This window comes from Catharus ustulatus, chromosome 1, assembly GCF_009819885.2.
Source record: "Catharus ustulatus isolate bCatUst1 chromosome 1, bCatUst1.pri.v2, whole genome shotgun sequence".
Lineage (NCBI taxonomy): Eukaryota > Metazoa > Chordata > Aves > Passeriformes > Turdidae > Catharus > Catharus ustulatus.
Window position 1 is genome coordinate 143761351 of NC_046221.1, and position 19055 is coordinate 143780405.

At 38.5% G+C, this 19055-nt stretch overlaps 1 protein-coding gene across 1 annotated transcript in view; it reads left to right on the plus strand.

The window, feature by feature from the left end:
• Positions 1-6485, plus strand: part of EMC2 (ER membrane protein complex subunit 2) — a 39034-nt gene extending 32549 nt beyond the window's left edge. Inside the window, exon 11 of the mRNA XM_033060631.2 lies at positions 3765-6485. Within this exon, the coding sequence (XP_032916522.1) occupies positions 3765-3851 (87 nt within the window). The 3' untranslated portion in view covers positions 3852-6485. The remainder of the gene's footprint in view (positions 1-3764) is intronic.
• The last annotated feature ends 12570 nt before the right edge of the window (positions 6486-19055 follow it).

Here is a 19055-nt window from a genome sequence, read left to right on the forward strand (position 1 = left end):
TCACGAGAGTTAACACAACTAACACATACATGGATATATACACACATATATATATGGAGATATATACATATATAAATATATATGTATGTACAGCCTACTTTAGCTGCTCTTGTTAGCTGTTTGGGATATCAAGTGAAGAGCACTGTATGATTAGAATCTTAGGGGAAATTCAGCCCTTGAGAAAATGAAAGCGTTCAAGCTCATGCCAGGGTCTGGTAAATAAATGGGATGAATACCCCCATTCTTCTTCCCAGAAGAACCACAAGAAGCTCTAGGAAGCACAGCTGGGCAGGACATCCCCAGCCCGACCCTCCTGACCTTGTTACAGGGCTGCAGAAGCATTTGGCTGCTCTGGTGTCTGTGTCAGAGACTCAGAACATCCAGCAGCTACAGCCAGTGGTGTTAGATGATGCACTAGGTGACAGTTCCCCCATGAGTCAGTGTTGGTTTGTTGCTCCCTCGGTGAGCTGAGCAGTTGGAAATTGTCACCATTTGGACCCGAGGATGAAACCTTGGTCACTTGTGCCAGGGGAAGCCCTTACAGTGTTCCTGCCTTAGTGGGAGGGTATGTCTAGACAGGTTTTAAGCTGGATATTTATATGATCTCTATAAATCCTCCCCACTTTCCATGCATTATCTGCCTGTAAAGTGAAGTAAGAGCCTTAAAAGCTTGTTGGGTTTGACATTGACTTGCTTTATTGGTTGGACATTCTCATACTGCTAAATGAAATTTTTCTGGTGATCAGGTTCTAGAGAGCAAGATGCATTTAGAATCCTGGTTTGGATGTCTATACAAATTGTATGAATTTGTAACTTCAAATTCAAAGTTATTAGTGCAAAAAGTTACTTTTGAACAATTGTCTTGCAGTGAGATCTCTCCAGTTTGGATTTGAACTTGAATTGCCAGCAGTTTGCTCACTAATTTTGGAAAACTGGTTTTACTTTTTCAAATGGCTGGCTATAATTTCTTTTTAATTATTTAATTATTTTAAAATTTATTTTATATGCAATTTACTTGAAATATTTTTACTGGTCCCCTTCTTTCAATTATTCTGTCATTCAAGCTGTGTGCTTTGGCACTTGATATTTGCTTTTCCTGTGCATTGGTCTGTGAAATCAGAGGAACTTCGTTATATATTGTCATTTAAAGAAAGCAGTGTTTAAATATAGAAAGATACTCTTATATCAGCAGTGTTGGTAAGACTGTGCAGCACTGTCTTTACAGGAAAACTTGTGATAAAGAATAGTTTAAAAAAATTCTGAGATGCACAGATATTTGACACTCCAGCCAGTTAATATACTTATTTTGATGTTAGTTATGTAACCATCCATGCTGATTAATACTTCTCATCTGTGTCTAATCTAGGAGAAATGTAAACTTCTTCAGGAAGACAGAAAGGTTTTATAGCTAGGGCTGCTGTACAGAGCTGGAATTCCTGGATGCTAACACTTCCTCTGAAAAAAAAAAAAAAAAGCCCTTATGCTCCAGGCTTCTTAAATTTAATTGATAGGGTGGAAAAAAAGACCCAAATAAAAATCTAATTTTAATATTTTATTTCAGAAGTTAGTAAAGTACTTCTTATTCAAATAATTAGTTTTAAGTTTGTTATTATTATTATAAGCTTGCTTTGGCCTTATGACTGGGAAACTGGATCATTCCATATGTGCAGATCCTGAGAAGAACTTCTGTCTGTTCTAACTGAGGACATGAGTCACAGTTACTTTAACACCGAAACAAAATAAGGCTACCTGGTGCTCTTCAATTAGGTAATTGGTTTAGCATGTTCTCTGGTAGAAGCATTTCAGCAGAGGCAGGCAAGTTTGATTAATGCTCACAAAAATCTTTAATGTGATCCTACTCATAGTAATTTTCCAGATACATGCTTCTTGGGTACATTGCTAAACTCTTCTGTGTTAGCAATCTACATGTTATTTATGGCTGGAGAGAGGTGATTTTGTTACTAACCATTTGGGAAACAGAAAATTAAATCATGATTTAAGAAATGGATTCCAGCTCAATCAGTCAAATTGCTGTGTAATGGCTGAATAGACAAAATAATTGTTCGTCAGGGCAAATTTGAAGTGATTACATTTCCAAGTGTGCTTCTGGTTGTTATGACGCAGAGGTTGGTTTTATTTGTTCAGCTTAAACTACATGTCAGTATCATGAAGGCAACTGCTCTTGAAATTAGCAAGTAGCATTTTTTTAAACTAATGTCACATGTCAATTTTTCTTCCAGTGTCCATGACTGAAATAAGCAAAATTTTTCTTATTTTGAAGCTTTTCTCTGCGTGCTGTGCCAAGTGTGCTTTTTGACCACAATATATTTAGGCTTCTGTGCTTTTTTATTGAAGTTTCTGAATGCTTTGAATTTGAAACAATTTTTCACTTGAAACTTTTGACTTGTGTTTTTTAAACTGGCTTGTGAAAGAATTTGGAATTTCCAAGGGTCTGTTTAATGTGAACAAAGAGAGGATATTTTATTCAATCAGATATAAGCAAAAGTTGTTGCTTTCACTTTGGAGTGTGTGAAGAAATCTTGGATTTTCCTCTGAAGTTGACTATTGCATGTCACTGTGGAAACTGCACAACCTGAAGAATGGGTTTATATATACTACTAGAATCAAAACCTGGTACACCAGTTAATCACCTGGAAATATAAAACATGACAATATGGTGTTTTCAGTACATCTCTAAAGTGTTGCAAAGTAAACAACTGTAAAGTTGTTGTCACAGTAACAAAATTTCTTCTAACTGTTTGATTTGAAATAGCTTATCATTTATTGTGCCAAAATTATTTTTTAAAACACTCAGTGCTGATTGGGAATCACAATGCTAGATTGTAGTCTGGGGGTCAAAAGCAGGTTAACAGGTCCTGCAGCTTGTTGCTGGTGTGATATTACCTGAGTTTGATGACTTAATCTTTCTTAACAGGTCATGAAGAGTTTGCTAAATTAAGTTAATTACAAGAGAGAAGGGACACATTATAAATCAAGGACTAACTATGCGAGACACCAGTGGTATTTGAAATAAAAAACTTCAAATTTAAAATTTATTGAGTGTTTAGATGTTAACATTTAAGTAGAGAATAGGCTGTTTTACTAGAAGCAAGTTTTAGTTACTCTTTCTGTAATTTCTTTACTACCCCTCCTAACCAGAAATGCAAAACTTTTTAGTGCAGGTGTGTTAAAAATGGTTAGGAGTTTCATTAAAGACCAACCTGGCCAATGAATCCCATCTGTTAGATATGGCTGATGAGTGATGGGAATTGTCAGTACCATTAGAAAAATCCTTTTGAGTTCAACACGGGGTGGTCAACATTTCCTATCCTTCTACCCCTTCCTTTCTAAAGCCACTGGTAGTATTAAGCTGTATCTTTCTTTCTTATCAAGACAGACTTTATTTAAAAATGTTCTCTGAAACTGCTGTTTTAATCGTGGGCTACAATCAAGTACAATGTCATCCCTAATGGGTACTTTGAACCATGAAATATAATTACATTTTGTTGGATTATTTTGTAGGGAATTTTGTTTAGTAGAATTTTTTCTGTCTTGCTTTAACAGAAAGTATTTTTTCTTTGCTTCAGAGAAGAAGGTGATACAGCTTGTATTCTGGTAAAAATTCTGAGATTTATTTTTGTGCTTTTAAGTTTGTAGTAAATAGGGTTAATTATTGGTATTTGGTGTGTAGAACTTATTTTCACAGGATTTAGACATAGAATTTTAGATATATGACAAATAACAATGCTTTCTTTCCTGTTTAGTTTGCAGGTCGCAGTAAGAAAGAAACTAAATATTCCTTGAAGGCAGTGGAAGACATGTTGGAGACCTTGCAAATCACTCAGTCTTAGCTTGGCACAGAGATCTCATATGAAATTTTCCAATACCACACTCAACCTGTAATGACCTGTGGGTTATGTTACTCTAGTGCTGTTAAAAGTTAATTTTGTATTGATTACGTGCTATATAAAATAACATTTTATGAAAAGTAAAATGCCTATTTATTGCTGCTATAAGAGATTATGATGAATGCCCACTGAAATGAATAACTTATCCACATAAACAACATAAAGAAATTACATGCTGCACATCAGTCTCCTCAGATTTTTGTATGTACAGTATGCTTCTAAGCCATAATTTGTAGAAATAAACTTGTTAAATGATAAAAAAAATGCAGTGACTTATTGAACTTGCAAATGGAAATCATCGGTGTATATATGTGAATTAATAACATACGCTAAATATTTTATTTGCATATTTAAGAGTGTAAAAGCATGCTACAGAGGTACACTTTCTGGAAAATACATCAAGGAATGATTATGAGACACTTTATTAGAGAAGAAAGTTTCTTAAGGGTGTTCTTAATGAATTGGTATCTAGTACTGTAGAAATGGAGAAAACTTACCCATGGACTTTGCTTCAGAGGTACTGTTATACTGGCTTAAGGCCAAAGACATTCTTCTCTGTGGCTTTGTGGGCAAATGCTTCCATGTTCACATAATTCTCCAGTCAGTGTACGCATATTCCCTTTGTTTTTTCTTCCTTCTCTGTGTCCTTTCTTGTACATGTGTTTCATGTGATGAATTTCAGCTGGGTCTCTGTGCTGGTCTCTAGTGTTCTGTGTCCCTGGTATGGGCACCCCTTTGCTGTGGTGCTTTGCCTTCTCCACATGGAGCAAAGGGTGCTGCACTGTGAGGGTGACATGAGAGCTTGTTCAGCTGCCTTGCATTTACTGGGGGTAGTGTTTGTTACACCATCAACATGAAGCATCCAGCACAACGTAAAACTGTGTTCTGTTTGTCTTTAGGCACTTGTTCATTTACTCAGATAATTAGTCAAACACTCTAGTTCAAGCATTTTGCACTTCTGATCATTCTGGATGTTATTCAGATGTGTACTGTGGCAATTCAGTTGCACAGCTATAATTTCATTTACTACAGCTTCAGTAAGATTGTGTAACAGCAGCAACATACTCTTGGCAAAGTCTAATACCAGTATTGCAATGTTGTTTTCATGGCTCTTACAACCATCCAAGATAACTAGACTTTCAGATTTTGTACTGCCTAATCTATATAGATAGATAGGTTAAAAACTGTATATTAAAATGTCTTTGTTATGATCCTGGACTTGATGTAATAAAGCAAAGCTGAGTTCCTTCTTAAAAACACACCAGCAACAAAAACTTTCTTCTTCAAAGCTTGAAAATGTGCGTAACTGAGCTGTGTTTTGTGTGAGACTAGGCCTTCAAGAAACATGAAGGATCTGACAGGTTATCCGTGAGGTAGGCTGGGGTGTGACAGAATGGATGCCATACCATGAGAATTAATTGTATGTGGAATCATAAAATAGATTAATTCATTGCTCTTGAAATACAAAACTGCAAGTACTGCATAGTGTTATATTAAATAATCCAATTTTAACTTGGGGAAATAGTGCACAGCCTTTTATAATAATAATTCACAAAATTCACAAACTGGCCTCAGAACAGTATGTGTGACTAGATTATATATGTTTTGGGTGGAAAACATATCATAGTTGGTCCTGTGTATTTCTGTTGTAGTCTTTGATTGTATGAGTGTGCCATCTAGAGTTTTAAGCCCTCATAAGTACTTTTTTCTGTCGTGCCTACATCTCATACAACTTGGTTGCATTTTAAATTAAGAATGGTGGAAAGTTGCACTGAAGGTTAAAATTACTTAGTGCATAACATTTTACCTCCAAGGTATTAAAAACCAGCAGTGCAGTATTTTTGTGTAGCAGGCATCTCCTGCTGAAATGTGTTGTATATAAAGCTTTGTTCAGAGGCAGCTTTTAATATAGCAATGTCAGACTTGGGTATTTAGTATATCAGTTTCTCTGTAAGGAAATTTGTCCTGTTTCTTGTTTTCAGTTATTTGATGACAATTTTCATGTCATTTGGCTGTTTAGCACCTTCTCATTTTCATTACTGCTTAGCATCTCTTTGAAATTACTGTTTAGCACTTTGATTTGTGCTTGTTTCTTGGAAAATTTTTCACAAAGTATAGCTTAAAAGTTAACCTTGCAAATATTTCTGACAAGTTTGTGATTACTTCCAAGGTTAAATAAATTACTCCTATGAAAATGCATGGACAGTCTCTGACAGAACTGTTGAATTGCAGCAATGGAAATTGAGAATATTTTCCATATTCAAATTTAAAAATAAAGTTTAAAAATCCTCTGCAGGGGAAGTAACTGCATGAAATGCCCTGCACTCTCAGCAAGAAAGGGCTTGCTGAGGAGAGAAGCTACCATATAATATGATCTTTGTAACTGGAGTTCTAGTAAATGATTTTGTAATGTTACGGATGCTGTGTTGCATTAAAGAATAGGTTTTCAGAGAATGGGTTACTTAATTAACAAATGAACTTCATTATGTTTTGTATTGTGCTCTGACAGTGACAAATGCTACACAAAAATATTATCAAGCATTAAGTCTCTTTCCAAAATAAAAGGCCATATTTTCATATTGTTTCAGTTGTCAGTGAAAGCTTGGGACCTTTGCAATGCCAGGCTGTGTAGCAATGACTGTATCTTTATTTTCTCGACCATACTTTGGTAATAGGCTTGAGAGGGAGAGCTCAGTGTTACCTGATGAGGTAAAAGTCATTGAAGAACCACCAAATTCTCCAGTTCTGCCTTCGCGATACAAGTTATGGTGACTTCCTCAAAACCTTTTTTCCAAATGTTATACAATTCATATTATGTTGCTGCAAAAAGCACATCTTGTTTAGAATATATCCCTAAATCTCTTCAGTTCAGTGCCCAGAATATCTTGCAGTTGCCATTGGAAACTCTGTTTTAGTCAACGAAGGACTTCCTCTTGGCAGTGCTGTATTTGTAATGGCATCCATGTTTGCTAGTCACTGCATTTACAGTGGAACTTGCACTTCAGCCAGCTTTAGAAGGGAGGGGAAAAGGAAAGCAAATTAAACTTGACTTACTGGCATGAATTTGTTAGCTTCTTGTTACTTGCACTCTCATCTTCCAAGAACACCAACTGTAGCTGCAGTCAGGTTTGCAATAATAATTCTTGTAATTTAAGATATTCAGCTCTAAACTCAAAACTCCGTTATAATCTAAACCATAGAGATTCCAGTGAAACACTGCTGTGTGATGTGCACATGCCCCCATATGCAGGAAAGGATTGCACCCACCCTCCTTCAAGTTGGTGTCAGAGTCAAGGAGGATTAGTACAGCTTTTGACTGTGGTTTTGTCTAGAAAATTAATGGGGGTTAGTATTTCTCAAAACATTACTTAGTACTTGTTTAGTGTATGAATAGAATGTTAGGAGTATTGCTTAACTACAGCAAGTAGTACTGTACTACTACTGTTTACGGTAGTACAGCAGACTACTTGAGTCTACCAAGAGACTAGCTACCAGGAATAAATGGGTCATTAATCTGCCTTTTAAAAATAAACTGGAAAAAAAACCCCAAACAACAAAACCCAAACCTTTCCCCACAAAAAATACACAAAAAACCCCCAAACCCCCAGCAGAACAGCAACAAAATCCCAACCAACCAAAAAAAAAAAAAAAAACCAACAAACCTACACATACAAAAACTGGAAAAAAAAACCCAAAGAAAAAAGAAATCAACCCCACCATCACCTGGTAAAGTTGTTTCTCAGCTGCTGGATGTGAAATGAAAAACCTTTATCAGTGCACTTCATAGGTGAATTTATTTTGCCCTGTGATGAGTAAGTCCCCTGTACAAAGCAGTGCAATCCTTTCAGTGCTTATCAGGAAGGAAAAAAGGCTGGAGAAGCACACAGGCCTATTCAACCCAGAGCCATAGTAGGGTTTCCGCTGCTGCAAAGAGCAATATGGCCATTCATCTGCACTCAGGATCCCAGAGCTGAGCAGTCCTGGTGAGAAGGACAAACAAGGCTGGCCTGGCAGTGCCCAGAACCTGCAGAGCTGGTGCTCAGGGCCATGATGGTGCTTGGAGCCCCAGCACAGCACCTGAGCTCTGCCCAGTGCCGCCAGGGCTGCACTCTGCCATGAGTCTCCCCACAGGATCTTGCTCCTGCTAAGGACTGTCCTGTCCTCTGCTTCACTTTTCACCCCTTGGCATCTCCACAGCTGAAGAATCTTGCAGAAGATCTGTTTTTGCTTTGGGACTGGTGGAGAGGTGAGGGTGCAGATGGATCAGTTTGCTGGAGTGATCCTGGCCTTGTTGAAGGTTTTGCACATCACTGGCTTCAGTGCACTGAGTGACCAGTGCACACCTAAAGGTCAGCGTGTCAGCCTTTGCCTTGGACTGAGTCTGCTCAAATCCCTTGTGGGTGCTAAGAGTGTCTGAGGCTGGGTGTGATCTGTGCTGAATGACCTGGAAGTGGAAAGATTTGTTAGGATGATGCGGTGACTGCAGATTGGGTCTCACAGTCACTGGGCCTTTATATGTGTGTGTGAAGCAGCGTGGGGTGAATCACTTCAGGAAAACAGTTCCAGATGGGAGGCTCTATCCAAGTCAAAGGGATGACTGGAGGGAGGACAAGCCACCTTTTCAGCTTGAGTAAGTCAGCAGAGGTCTACTAGCTCTCTGCCCTGTAGAAGGTGACAAAATTTGCTGCACTTTTACATTGCCAAAATGATGATAGGTTTTAGGTTGTGTTTGAAATAAAAAATTGTTGTGCAAAAATGATTCTCTCATCCTCCCTGTGTATTTTAACTGCTTGCAATGTGAACTTGATGTTATGGTTCCTCGTGACAGTTGGGTGACATGTAGGCATCTGCCTCAGGGCAGTGTAGAAAGACACTTTTACAGTGACTGCTCACGTGGGAAGTTTCTGCTGGGCTTCCCTCATGGCAGGCTACAACCTGTTTGCATTGCTTCTCTCATAGATGGGGCTTGCTTAAATAACATTCCTCTTGGGATCCAGACTAATTTTCCCCAGAGATGGAAGGATCTTTTCCCAAATTTATACATTTTTTCTGTAGCAAGTTTTTAGGTTTTGGACATGATGTTTGGAAGTGAAACTTTAAACCAGGCAGATGTAATCCTCCCAGGAAGAGACTGCAAAAATCAACAGTGAAGCAGTTTCAAAAAAGTGAGCAGCAAGTAAAATTAACCATTGCCTGTTTACTTAGGTAATTGAGTTTGACACTGTGGTGTGTCTGACAAGTTGGTTTGTGTTTTTTATTCCATTAAGTGCAGATACGACACTCATGGCTGTCACTGCCCATCTGAGAATGTTTGTTTCAGTTCAGACATTGAAAACCATGTAAATGTGGAGAGATCAGAAGGTGGGCAGCAGTATAAGAAAACTACCCAGTAGAACTGTATCGCTTTCCTGGACAGCTATTGCAGTTTATTCTGTTTCAAGTTAGAATCAAGAATGAAAACCATAAAAAATTGTTAATAGATCTAGTAAAAGTCAATAGCTGCTGTCTGTTCAATTCTGAAATCAGTGTTGCTATTCCTTTTTTTAGTAGGCTTTATTGTAAGCTGGAAATATGTTTGAATGATTCCAAGAGAGGATGAAAACTCTGAGAAATCTATAAATGCCTTCATATTTATGCAATTGCAATAATTTGTATATAAAATGAACATAGAATTTATGTTTTAAACATATCAATACCTTTTAGCGCCTTGTGACAATATTGCAATTGTAGTTATGCCAAGCTTTTTGATCAAAACTTCCCAGAAATGTGATGTCTGTATGGAGCCAAAAGCTCTAATAAGCTTTTAAGTAAAATTTGATTTAGTTAAGTGTAGGCACCACCCAGACTTAGAAAGGAGACTTTGCTAATACAGATGATTTGTTCCTCTTGGGAAGCTCCCATGTTCAGGTAATTCTGATCCTGATAGCCATATGAAAGAAACAATTACAACTATTAGAAGCATTTCAGAGAACATCAAGACTTTTCCACATACAAACCATTTTCTCACTAGAGATGTAGATCTGGTCATTTGAGAGCGTCTCAGAACAAATCAATACATGACACCATCATTGGAATTGGATGGAGAAACCTAGCAAGAGACTTACATCTGATTTTCTTTAGACTCTTTATTTTAATGTGAAGTTTGCTGAAGAAAAAGGAAGTTTGGTGTTTCAGCTAACTACATAACAGTGAATTTTGGGGTATGAGCCTGACAGGCTGGTGGGTGTCTGGGGTCAGTGCAAGGAGCAATATCTTACGCTGGTTGCGGATTGATAACTCCTGGGCCTTCGTGCCAAAGCAGTAGGACCTGGTACCCTGCTCTAACATCTGTGTGGAGGATGAGAACAGACTTCCTTGTGTCTTTTCAATGCCCAGTCATCATATTCAATCTTCTGAATGCCTGTATAACATGAAGAGTGCTTTTAAAAAAAATTCCAGTGATTTCCCAGTTTAGAGGAAATTAATGATCCAGTTTATTCCTTCCAGCTCTAGGCAGCATACATACAAATAATTTGTTCAAAATGAGGTCCTGGGCCCTATTCCTGGATTCCTATTTAGACAACAAAATTAGGGATGGAATTCTCCAAGTCATCAACTCCCAGTTGGCTTTGCTGGTACTTTCTTGATTCAATTTTTTTTAAATCACACCACATATTTAAGTGCTTAAGTGCTTAGACATGGATTTTATTCTTAAATTTAGGCACCATTTTTGAAAAAAAAATTGTTTTCTGTCCTTCATTTGCCAGAATCCTAAGTGAAAGCAGAACAGATAGTTGTCTGAATCACCCTGGCTCTGTGTTTGTAAGCAGCTGAAGAGTAACTTTTCATAGACAACCATCAGCACCTAAAGTAGAGAAAGAAAGCAGTGAAAGTGTTTGCTGACTAATGCAGTAAGATCAACATTTTAAATTAAATTAATGCAAAAAAGGCTACAGATATGGGAAATCATAGGAATTAGTGAGATTAGGGATCAGCTTGAAATATGGAAGGTGTAACACAATTTATGCACTGCTGGGTTCTGAAGAAGCCCTTTAGTCCTTTGTCTTCATGTCTCCATGTCCATTCCCACAGTCTCCCACCAGTTACATCTTTTGTGGAGGTTCTTTGGGGCAGGTTCCTGTACACGTGCTGTGGCCAACTGTGGCACACATGGGGATGGAGGGATGACGTCTGGGTGGTGGTTTGTCTGTTTCCTTTTCAGTGATGGCTGAGACCTGAGACTGTGTTTCTTAGCAGAAATACCAGACGACTGCCATAAATTACCTCTGGTCATTTCAGGTATATGAGACAGAGAAATCAAAAGTGTCAGAAGGATGTCTGTCTGCTGTTGCAACCCCAGTGATCAGAAGGATTCTGTGGGACCAGTGTTTCAGTGCCACCATGGGAGGAGGGAAGGTGAGCACAAACACCCTGAATGAAGAAGACTAAATAGATGGGAAGTTATACTACTGAGGACTGGCTAGCATGCAAGAATTTAATTTTACAATAAAATTGAGGTTTGACTGCTGCTTTTGTTCCATAACAGAAAAAAGAAAAAGCCAACAGAAACCTTTTCACCACTGAAAAACCATACCCACAAGGTTTACTCCACACTGGATTACCAGTAACCTAATGACTGAGTCATTTCCCTGTGTGGTAGGAGGTGAAGGTTTGTGTTGTCTACCTGATTACAAGAGACTTTGAACTTATGTTTCTTGTATTCCCAGCAAGTGACCTATCCATCATGTGTGGAGTCAAGTCTCTGGTCCAAAAGCGGTTGGAAAAATGGAGAATTCAGTATGAGACAGCTTCTCTTGGCAGCATGAAAAGACAAACTTTGCCTTCTTTTCATGGTGAACTTAATGTATCAGCAAACTACTGAAGTGTTAACTGAGCTTGAATAAAGTAAATTATCTTTCAGACATACAGATGCATCTTCAAATCTTTAAGATAAACTTCGCACATTGCTTGGCTCAGACCTCAAGTGACGTAACTGGTGCTGGCAAGGAAGGTGCATGCCATTGCAAAGACAGATTTTAAAACATAACCTCATTTTTCTTACCTACTCAAGTATGGTGGGTTTTCATTTTTTATATGATTTTAGCAGGGTTAAGTAGATAAATTTCCTTACTATGCTGATCTTTCTATAAAAGACACCAGTAAATGCTGTTCTTCGTTACATTAGTAACATCTCATCTCTCTAGTCATTCAGTCTGTGGGGTTACGTCTTTTCCCACTCCCTAGGTAGTTTAAAATACCTCTGAAGAAATCTGCATGCAGAAAATACATAACTTCACTGGAAATTATCTTTGATTAGTTATTTTTCCCTTGTGCAGTGGGAGTTACTCAATCTTTTTTAATGACAAAAATCTTGTGGCTAATGGTATAGTTCTGTAACCAGCATGAAGCAACCTCCCACTTCCTGAGTTTTGTTACTGACTTGGCTCTGCAACATGGTTCAATTCAGTAATTTAGGATTTTTCTTCTTCAGATTTGTCAAATGTAAAGTACAATCAATGAAATCTTTTGCTCCCCCAAAAAATCACTTCTCATAGGCGTTGCTATGAAATTAGTACAGTGCTTATCAGTTTTATCCTGATAAGCTTCATAAATGTTGTGTTACTAGTTGGCTCACTAACAAGCTAAATCTGTCTGGGGAAAGAGGTAATTTCTCACAGGTAAGAAGAAATTTATGTCATGTGGGTCATTCCAGTCAGTGCTTCGAGTGACAGGAGAGTGTAGGGTAAATTTGGCAGAATTCATGTACATTTTATACTGGCTCCAGATGTTTTAAGCATTCTATGCATTCATTTTTTTAAATGGTCTTTTTGTAGTTGAGGTAGTTATTAATTTTTTTGCTCAAACGGAACTTCAATATGATTATTTAATGGATATAAATTAGCATGTCTTGCTAACCTAAAACTTTTATTATTTATCCATGGTTTATTTTCTATAGTTGTCAAGAGCTTTTGATCCTGTAGTCTTCATAGACTATATAAAAGATAGTCTGCCATTTAAATTATAAGAGAAATATATTTGAAATATGTTGTATGCAGAATTTTTTAATGATCAAGAGCAAAATGATAGATTACACAGTAAAGGGATGTGGAATAAAGTATGAAAAGGTCTTGAAGAAAAAAATGAGAAGTGGTTCTGAATGTTAGCGGGGGTCACAGCTAATTCTGAAATTAATTATTCTGTATACTCAGAGTTTGAGCAGCTCTGATTTAACTCAGTAGGAAATTTTATTTTTATCTGAATGTGAATTTGATGTGAGTTTTAGGTCAAATATTATATTCCATTCAAATACTAATTTATATTTTGTAAATAATTTTCACTTATAATCATAGGTTTCTCTATATTGAAGGTGCTGCATTGCCAAATATCTTGTAATGAATGACACACACGACAAGTCAAGTGTCTAAAGTACATGATCAAATAAGGAACTCATCAAAAATTTGCTCTTATTTTTAAACTATTTTTCCAACACAAGACTGAAAAATAAGTGACTGATTTTTTTTTTTTATTGTCATTAGGCAGCTCTGGTATAATTTATGTTAAGAGGTTTTGGCCTGTTTATGTGTGCTGAAATTTGCCAAAATTGGTAATGTGATATTCCATCTTTAGCAAGCCTATAGAGCAATAAATAATGACACATGACTGTATGTGAGTGTTGTTAGTTAATTTTTTTGTGGTGTTCATGAAATGCAACAATCTTCCAACCCAAATTCTGCAGCATTAGGCAGCAAGTTGTACCCTGAACTAAACCAGATGCTGATCAGCTCTGCTCCTATTATCGACTTGGGGCAGAGATGGTAACCAGACCTTATTTGCAATGCTAACATTTGGAACAGATTAACAGCAGTTAGGCTGAAATGAGAAACCTCCACTTCACTGAAAAGGTTCAAAACATGTAATGCTGTAAAAATCAGGATGTCTGTAGTATGTTAGATAGGAATAAATAAGATAACTGTAAGCCACACTTTCTCCTTCTCAGGATGTGTTGTTTCCAGTTTACGAGTGACTCTTTGAAAGGACATGTTTATGAGGTATAGTCAGGCTCAAGTTCTGATAAACCATCTACCTGATGAGGTAAAGTATATCCAAACTTGCTGTGCCTGTTCATTGTGAGAGAACCCTCCCCAGAGCCAGGCTGTACAGAAGATTTTTGTCTGGTGGACAAATCCCACGTCAGACTGCATGGAATATGTGGTGGCCCAGACATGGCTTTTTGGGATGAAATTGGGCTAAGCTTCACCATCTCTTTGTGACTAATGTGTAGATATTGCTGCAACTATGAGCTTCTACAATGCATTATTTCTGATGTTGTATTCCTCCTCTTTTCCTGTGCTTTTTTCTTGGGAATATTGCTTTAACAGGGATTGAATAGCAAGCTTCAATTTTAAGGAGAATATTTCTGCAAAAGTCAGTGAGAGATGTTGCAGGGTTCTCATTGTGTCACCTGCTGCATGGTTTTTCCATGTGCCTGGTTTGAAAACATTGTATTCAGGTTTGCAGAGAGAAAAAGCTTTTTGAACACATGCAAGGCTTCTATTTAAAGGTAGTTATTCAGCACTGTCAGTACAGATGTTGAGTGAGAGGAAGCAGGGACATTAGCTACCCTGGTAATCTGGTCAGACTGTTCATACAGCAGCCATGTCAGCCAAGGAAATCTCCAACCACAGCTGCACACATGGAGACCTGTGCTGGGGAAAGAATCAGCAGCAAAGTGGTTCATTCACAAGTGGAGGAGCCTGTGTTGGTGGTGCTGAGCACTTGCTGGTAAGCTAAATGGGAAGTAAAGCTGATCTACTCTAATTACATTGAGTAAACTATTGCATGATTTCAGCTCGGTTTATGCTGACTTGGAATGGTTTTGGTTAAGCACATGGTGTGGCTGGGGGTACACACTGGAGCAGTAGCTGGACTTGGCCATCACTTGTGTAACTTTCTACAGGTAAAGGTACAATCCTTCTTGTAGGAAATAGCAACAGCCACACTTGTCTTTTGGGAAGGAGCAAATTTGTAATGACAGGGACTCTTCCCTGTACTGCTCTGGCAGCAAGGTGGGACATGTTTGGCCTTCTGCTTTGTGAGATGGGGAGAGGAGCCAAGGTGTGGCCAGGTGGAGCAACAGCAGCACTGGGACAAGCACTGCAAGGAAGGACCTGGAAAAACACCAAGACACAGAGCCATTGTTGCCTCCTAGCTTGTGTCCTCCCAGCATGGATGTGAGGCAAGTTCAGGTGAATGAGTGGGTTCAGCCTTGGACCTATGCTGCAGAGGTCTGCTGGTTTTCCCTCCAGTAGTCCACGGCTACACCACATAGCTCCTGAGCAAATCCTCTTGTAAATCACCCAGGGATGTGGGTGTAGGTAAACTTCCAAAATTTATTATAAAAATGATGTTTGCCATTTTCTTGACCTTCTAGTTTTTTGGGTCTTATGAAAATTGATCAAACTGTTATTGAATTACAGACCAGTGTGAAGCCGTTCCTGGCCATGGTGTTACTTAGGAGCTTGTCTGAATTTCAGTTTGCAGCTGGACCTCTTCTGTGCTCCCTGTATTTTAAATCAGAAAGAATATTTTAAGATGCAGCAGAAAAGCTGAGAGTTCTTTGCAAGTCATAGTATTTTCCATGTAAAAGTGAAAAAGTAGTGAAATACCAAGCTGTTAGTATTTTAAAGCATGACTTCTTTTAGATGGTGCATATCTGGGGAGCACAAAGGAGGGATTAATTTTCCCCCTCAGGCTAGCAGCTATTGCCAAGGAAGCTTGGAAGGAAGGATTTTATGGCACTGGCACTGCAGAAACAGGCAGGTGAGTAGCTCTGAAGCATGGTGGACGTTTCTGTCTCTGTTTAAAGACTCTAATCTGAGGCTGAATTTAGAGTATCAAGCATAAGCACACAGTGCAGGGTGGTGAAGCAGGAGTAAAATGCCAGTAAATAACTGCAGCTCAGCGTGTCAGTACACACTGCTACATGGCTGTGGTGTTAACATCTCCCACACTGAAATGGCTGCAAAAAAGTGAAAGCATGGCTTCAGGCAAGGCAGAGTTTTGAGAAGAGAACTTGAAGTGACACTGTTGCACAGAAAGTTTTGTGTGCCCAGTCTGCATTTCTTCCTCTCTCGGACAGGTCGTGGTTCTAAGGGGGCTCTGCTCAGCTGTCATTTCAGCATCCACAGGGCCAGTAACCAGGTCTCATTTCTGAGAGTAGAATTTTGCTCATCCTTTACCTTGGCCACTTGAAATGCTTTGCTAGGCAGTGGCATATTTGCATAGGCAACCTTCTGCTCAAAGACAAAATGATACTATTTCTAAATCTTGCCCTTTTACTTCTCTCTGCTTTACCTTTGCTATGAGCATTCCCATTGTAAAGAGTTCCTTAGCCCTTTAAGCCCTTTTTATTGCTTTTAAAGGTCCATTTTGCCTGTTGTAAGAAATCTGACATATTGGAATTAGTGACAGAATTTTAAATATGGAGGTGATATGCTGAAAAATCTCAGTTGCAGTTTGCATTAGATTTAGATTTAAAATGAGAAAAAATGTAATTGAGGGATAAAAATTGGCAATACTCATAGCCTAGGAATTATGTTTCAGTCATTGGAAAGAAAATGGTTTGGCTTATTTTTTTTTTTTCCCTTTCAGGAACACTATTATTTTCTTACTTAATGGTTTCAGATGCTGTTAAATGAAAAAAATATTTCTGGAGTAAGTGAATTTTGCAGGTGCTTTGTCCTGGGGTGTCTCTAGGAATTTCACAGTGTGACCCTGTGAAAGCAACAGGTCACAAACCTTCATAAAGTGGCTTCCAGCCAGCCAGGAGTGACAGCTGGAGTTGCTGGTGTTTTAGCCACCCTGATGGAGTGTGACCAACCTACCCAGCCCAGAGTTTCACCATGCTGGAGGAGGGGGTGGCTGCAGCAGGGGACAGCACTCAGACATCCCTTTGGAAAAAATGTGTTGTGTTGCACATGAAGAAGAAGAAAAAGGATTCAGATCTTAGAGGCCCAAGGACTAATAATGGTTTGGCACATTGAACGTGTGCGGCCCAATCTTATGGAAGTATTGACTGGACTTAGTTCCAGACCACAACTGGAACTCTGCTGGGCACCCAAACTGGTGGGAGAGGTTTGCTCTCAGCAGGAGCTCTCCATGGGCATCACCATCTCACATATCTATTACTTATTATATGCAAAATATATTATTCTTACTGTCTCAGGCATGCATTTGTGTTTGCTATGAACTTAATTATAAAGAAAAGGCATATTTTTTGTGGTGATCCTAAGAGGAAATTCTTGTCTTTTCCTTTCCCTACAACTGAAGAAGCAAAGCTCTCCACGTGAACCACACTGCCCTCCCTCTCCTGCCTCAAGGGCCCAATCCCATGCTGTGCTCACACCTCCAGTGACAGCAGCAAAGTGGCTGAAACACTGGAATTTGGTGGAGTGAGGGCTCCTCCTTCAAACAACAGCATCACTCTTACTGTCACTCAAAGCAGCCAGGATCCCCATCCTGGCACAGACAAGGCAAATTCGATCAATAGGCATTTCAGCTGCCTCTGCTAAAAAATGAACACAACCAACCATGTGGTCAGGAGGTCTGAGGCTTCAGCACATTGAGCTGGGAGGTGGGAGTTATCTGGAAAGCTGAGGTTTAGGCTATCCCTTACAGCCTCATGTGTCTTGTAGCCACTCCCAGGAACAAACAGCTCTCCCTGGGGAACAGTAAAAATGACCTAAATACGTAACTTATTTTAATGACAACCTAAGAATTTAGATATATGATTGCTTTCCTGCCTTTTACTTTTTTCACTGAAGATCAATTACATTTTTTTTCTGCCCAAATCTTTTTTTTTTCCAAAAATAATTTGCATGTCAAATAATAGAAAAATGTTTTTGGTGTTTTTGTCAAGATCATGAACTGACATTTAGTTTTCCTTTAAAAAAATAAATCCTGACTTGTACTCAATCATGTGAATTCTTTAATTTCTTAGACGCATCTCTTTGGTTCTCTCCACCTCTTTTTAAACGGAGAAGCCTTTTTTGGCTTATGCCAGGTCAGACGCTCTTTCCTGCCCACACAGTGTCATTGTAACACCCAAGGCACTGGGTGGCTGAGGTGCTTTCTGGAGCACTTTATACCACAGTAAGTTTCTGAAGTCTTCTGCATGTTGTCTGTGTTGGTAATGTCCTGAGGCTGGACCAGGCTCTTAGAGGTGTCTTGATTATGTTTTATTTTCAACTTGTTAAACATGAAAGAGAGGTAGGAGAAATGTTAGTCAAAGATGAAGGTTTTACAAGTATTTCTCATTCACTTGATGTAAAATTAATTCTTTACAGCATAACTGGAATGTCTGTGCACATGTTCCAGGTTGGTTGTACCTAGCTCTGAGGAAAGAGCAGTGCTTTTCCAAGTAACACATGGTTAACTCTGCCAGCTTTACATGTAGCCTTTAGTCAGAGACGTATGTAATTTCTATTTTACAGCTGTCCAGACACACTTTGGAAAAACCTAAGCCATATACACCAGATGTTACTTAGTCCAGTGTGGTCTACCTTGGACCCATTCCAAACCTGCCTGCATATAATTTTCAAGTCCCAACAGCCCTGCAGTGCTACAAGATAAAAACTGACCATAACTATACCCTTTCATATTACTTAGAGCTCAGTTTAATTATCTGAAACACTACCAGATATATAGTTCAATCAGGAGAATTCCACCTTAACATTAACTACTACCATATCAATTTTTTTTCTAATTTGAGACAGGTTTTGGGTTTCTAGCTCTGCGTTATGCAAAGTTCAAATCAATGATTAATATAATTACCTAAAGAGGACTTTTTTTCTTAAATTGTAAATAATGGAGTGTGTTTATATGGCCTTATTGAGAAAGGCAGTTCCATGAATGTATATGATTTTGTTTTATGTACACATGGGTGGAGTCAGTGTGTATGATTTGAACTTGATATTTAAAAAATATGATTTACAGATCTGCTAAGCAACTGGCAGTGCTGATGAAATCCTCTCAAGAAAGAAAGTTTCTCGATTTTTTTGAGTCAACCCCGTTTAAGCATTTGCTTATAATCAAATGAATGCTGAAGTGCTTCCCTGAAGATGTCAGTAACCCAAATATGAATTTAAATCAGGGCCTTCAGTGCCTGTA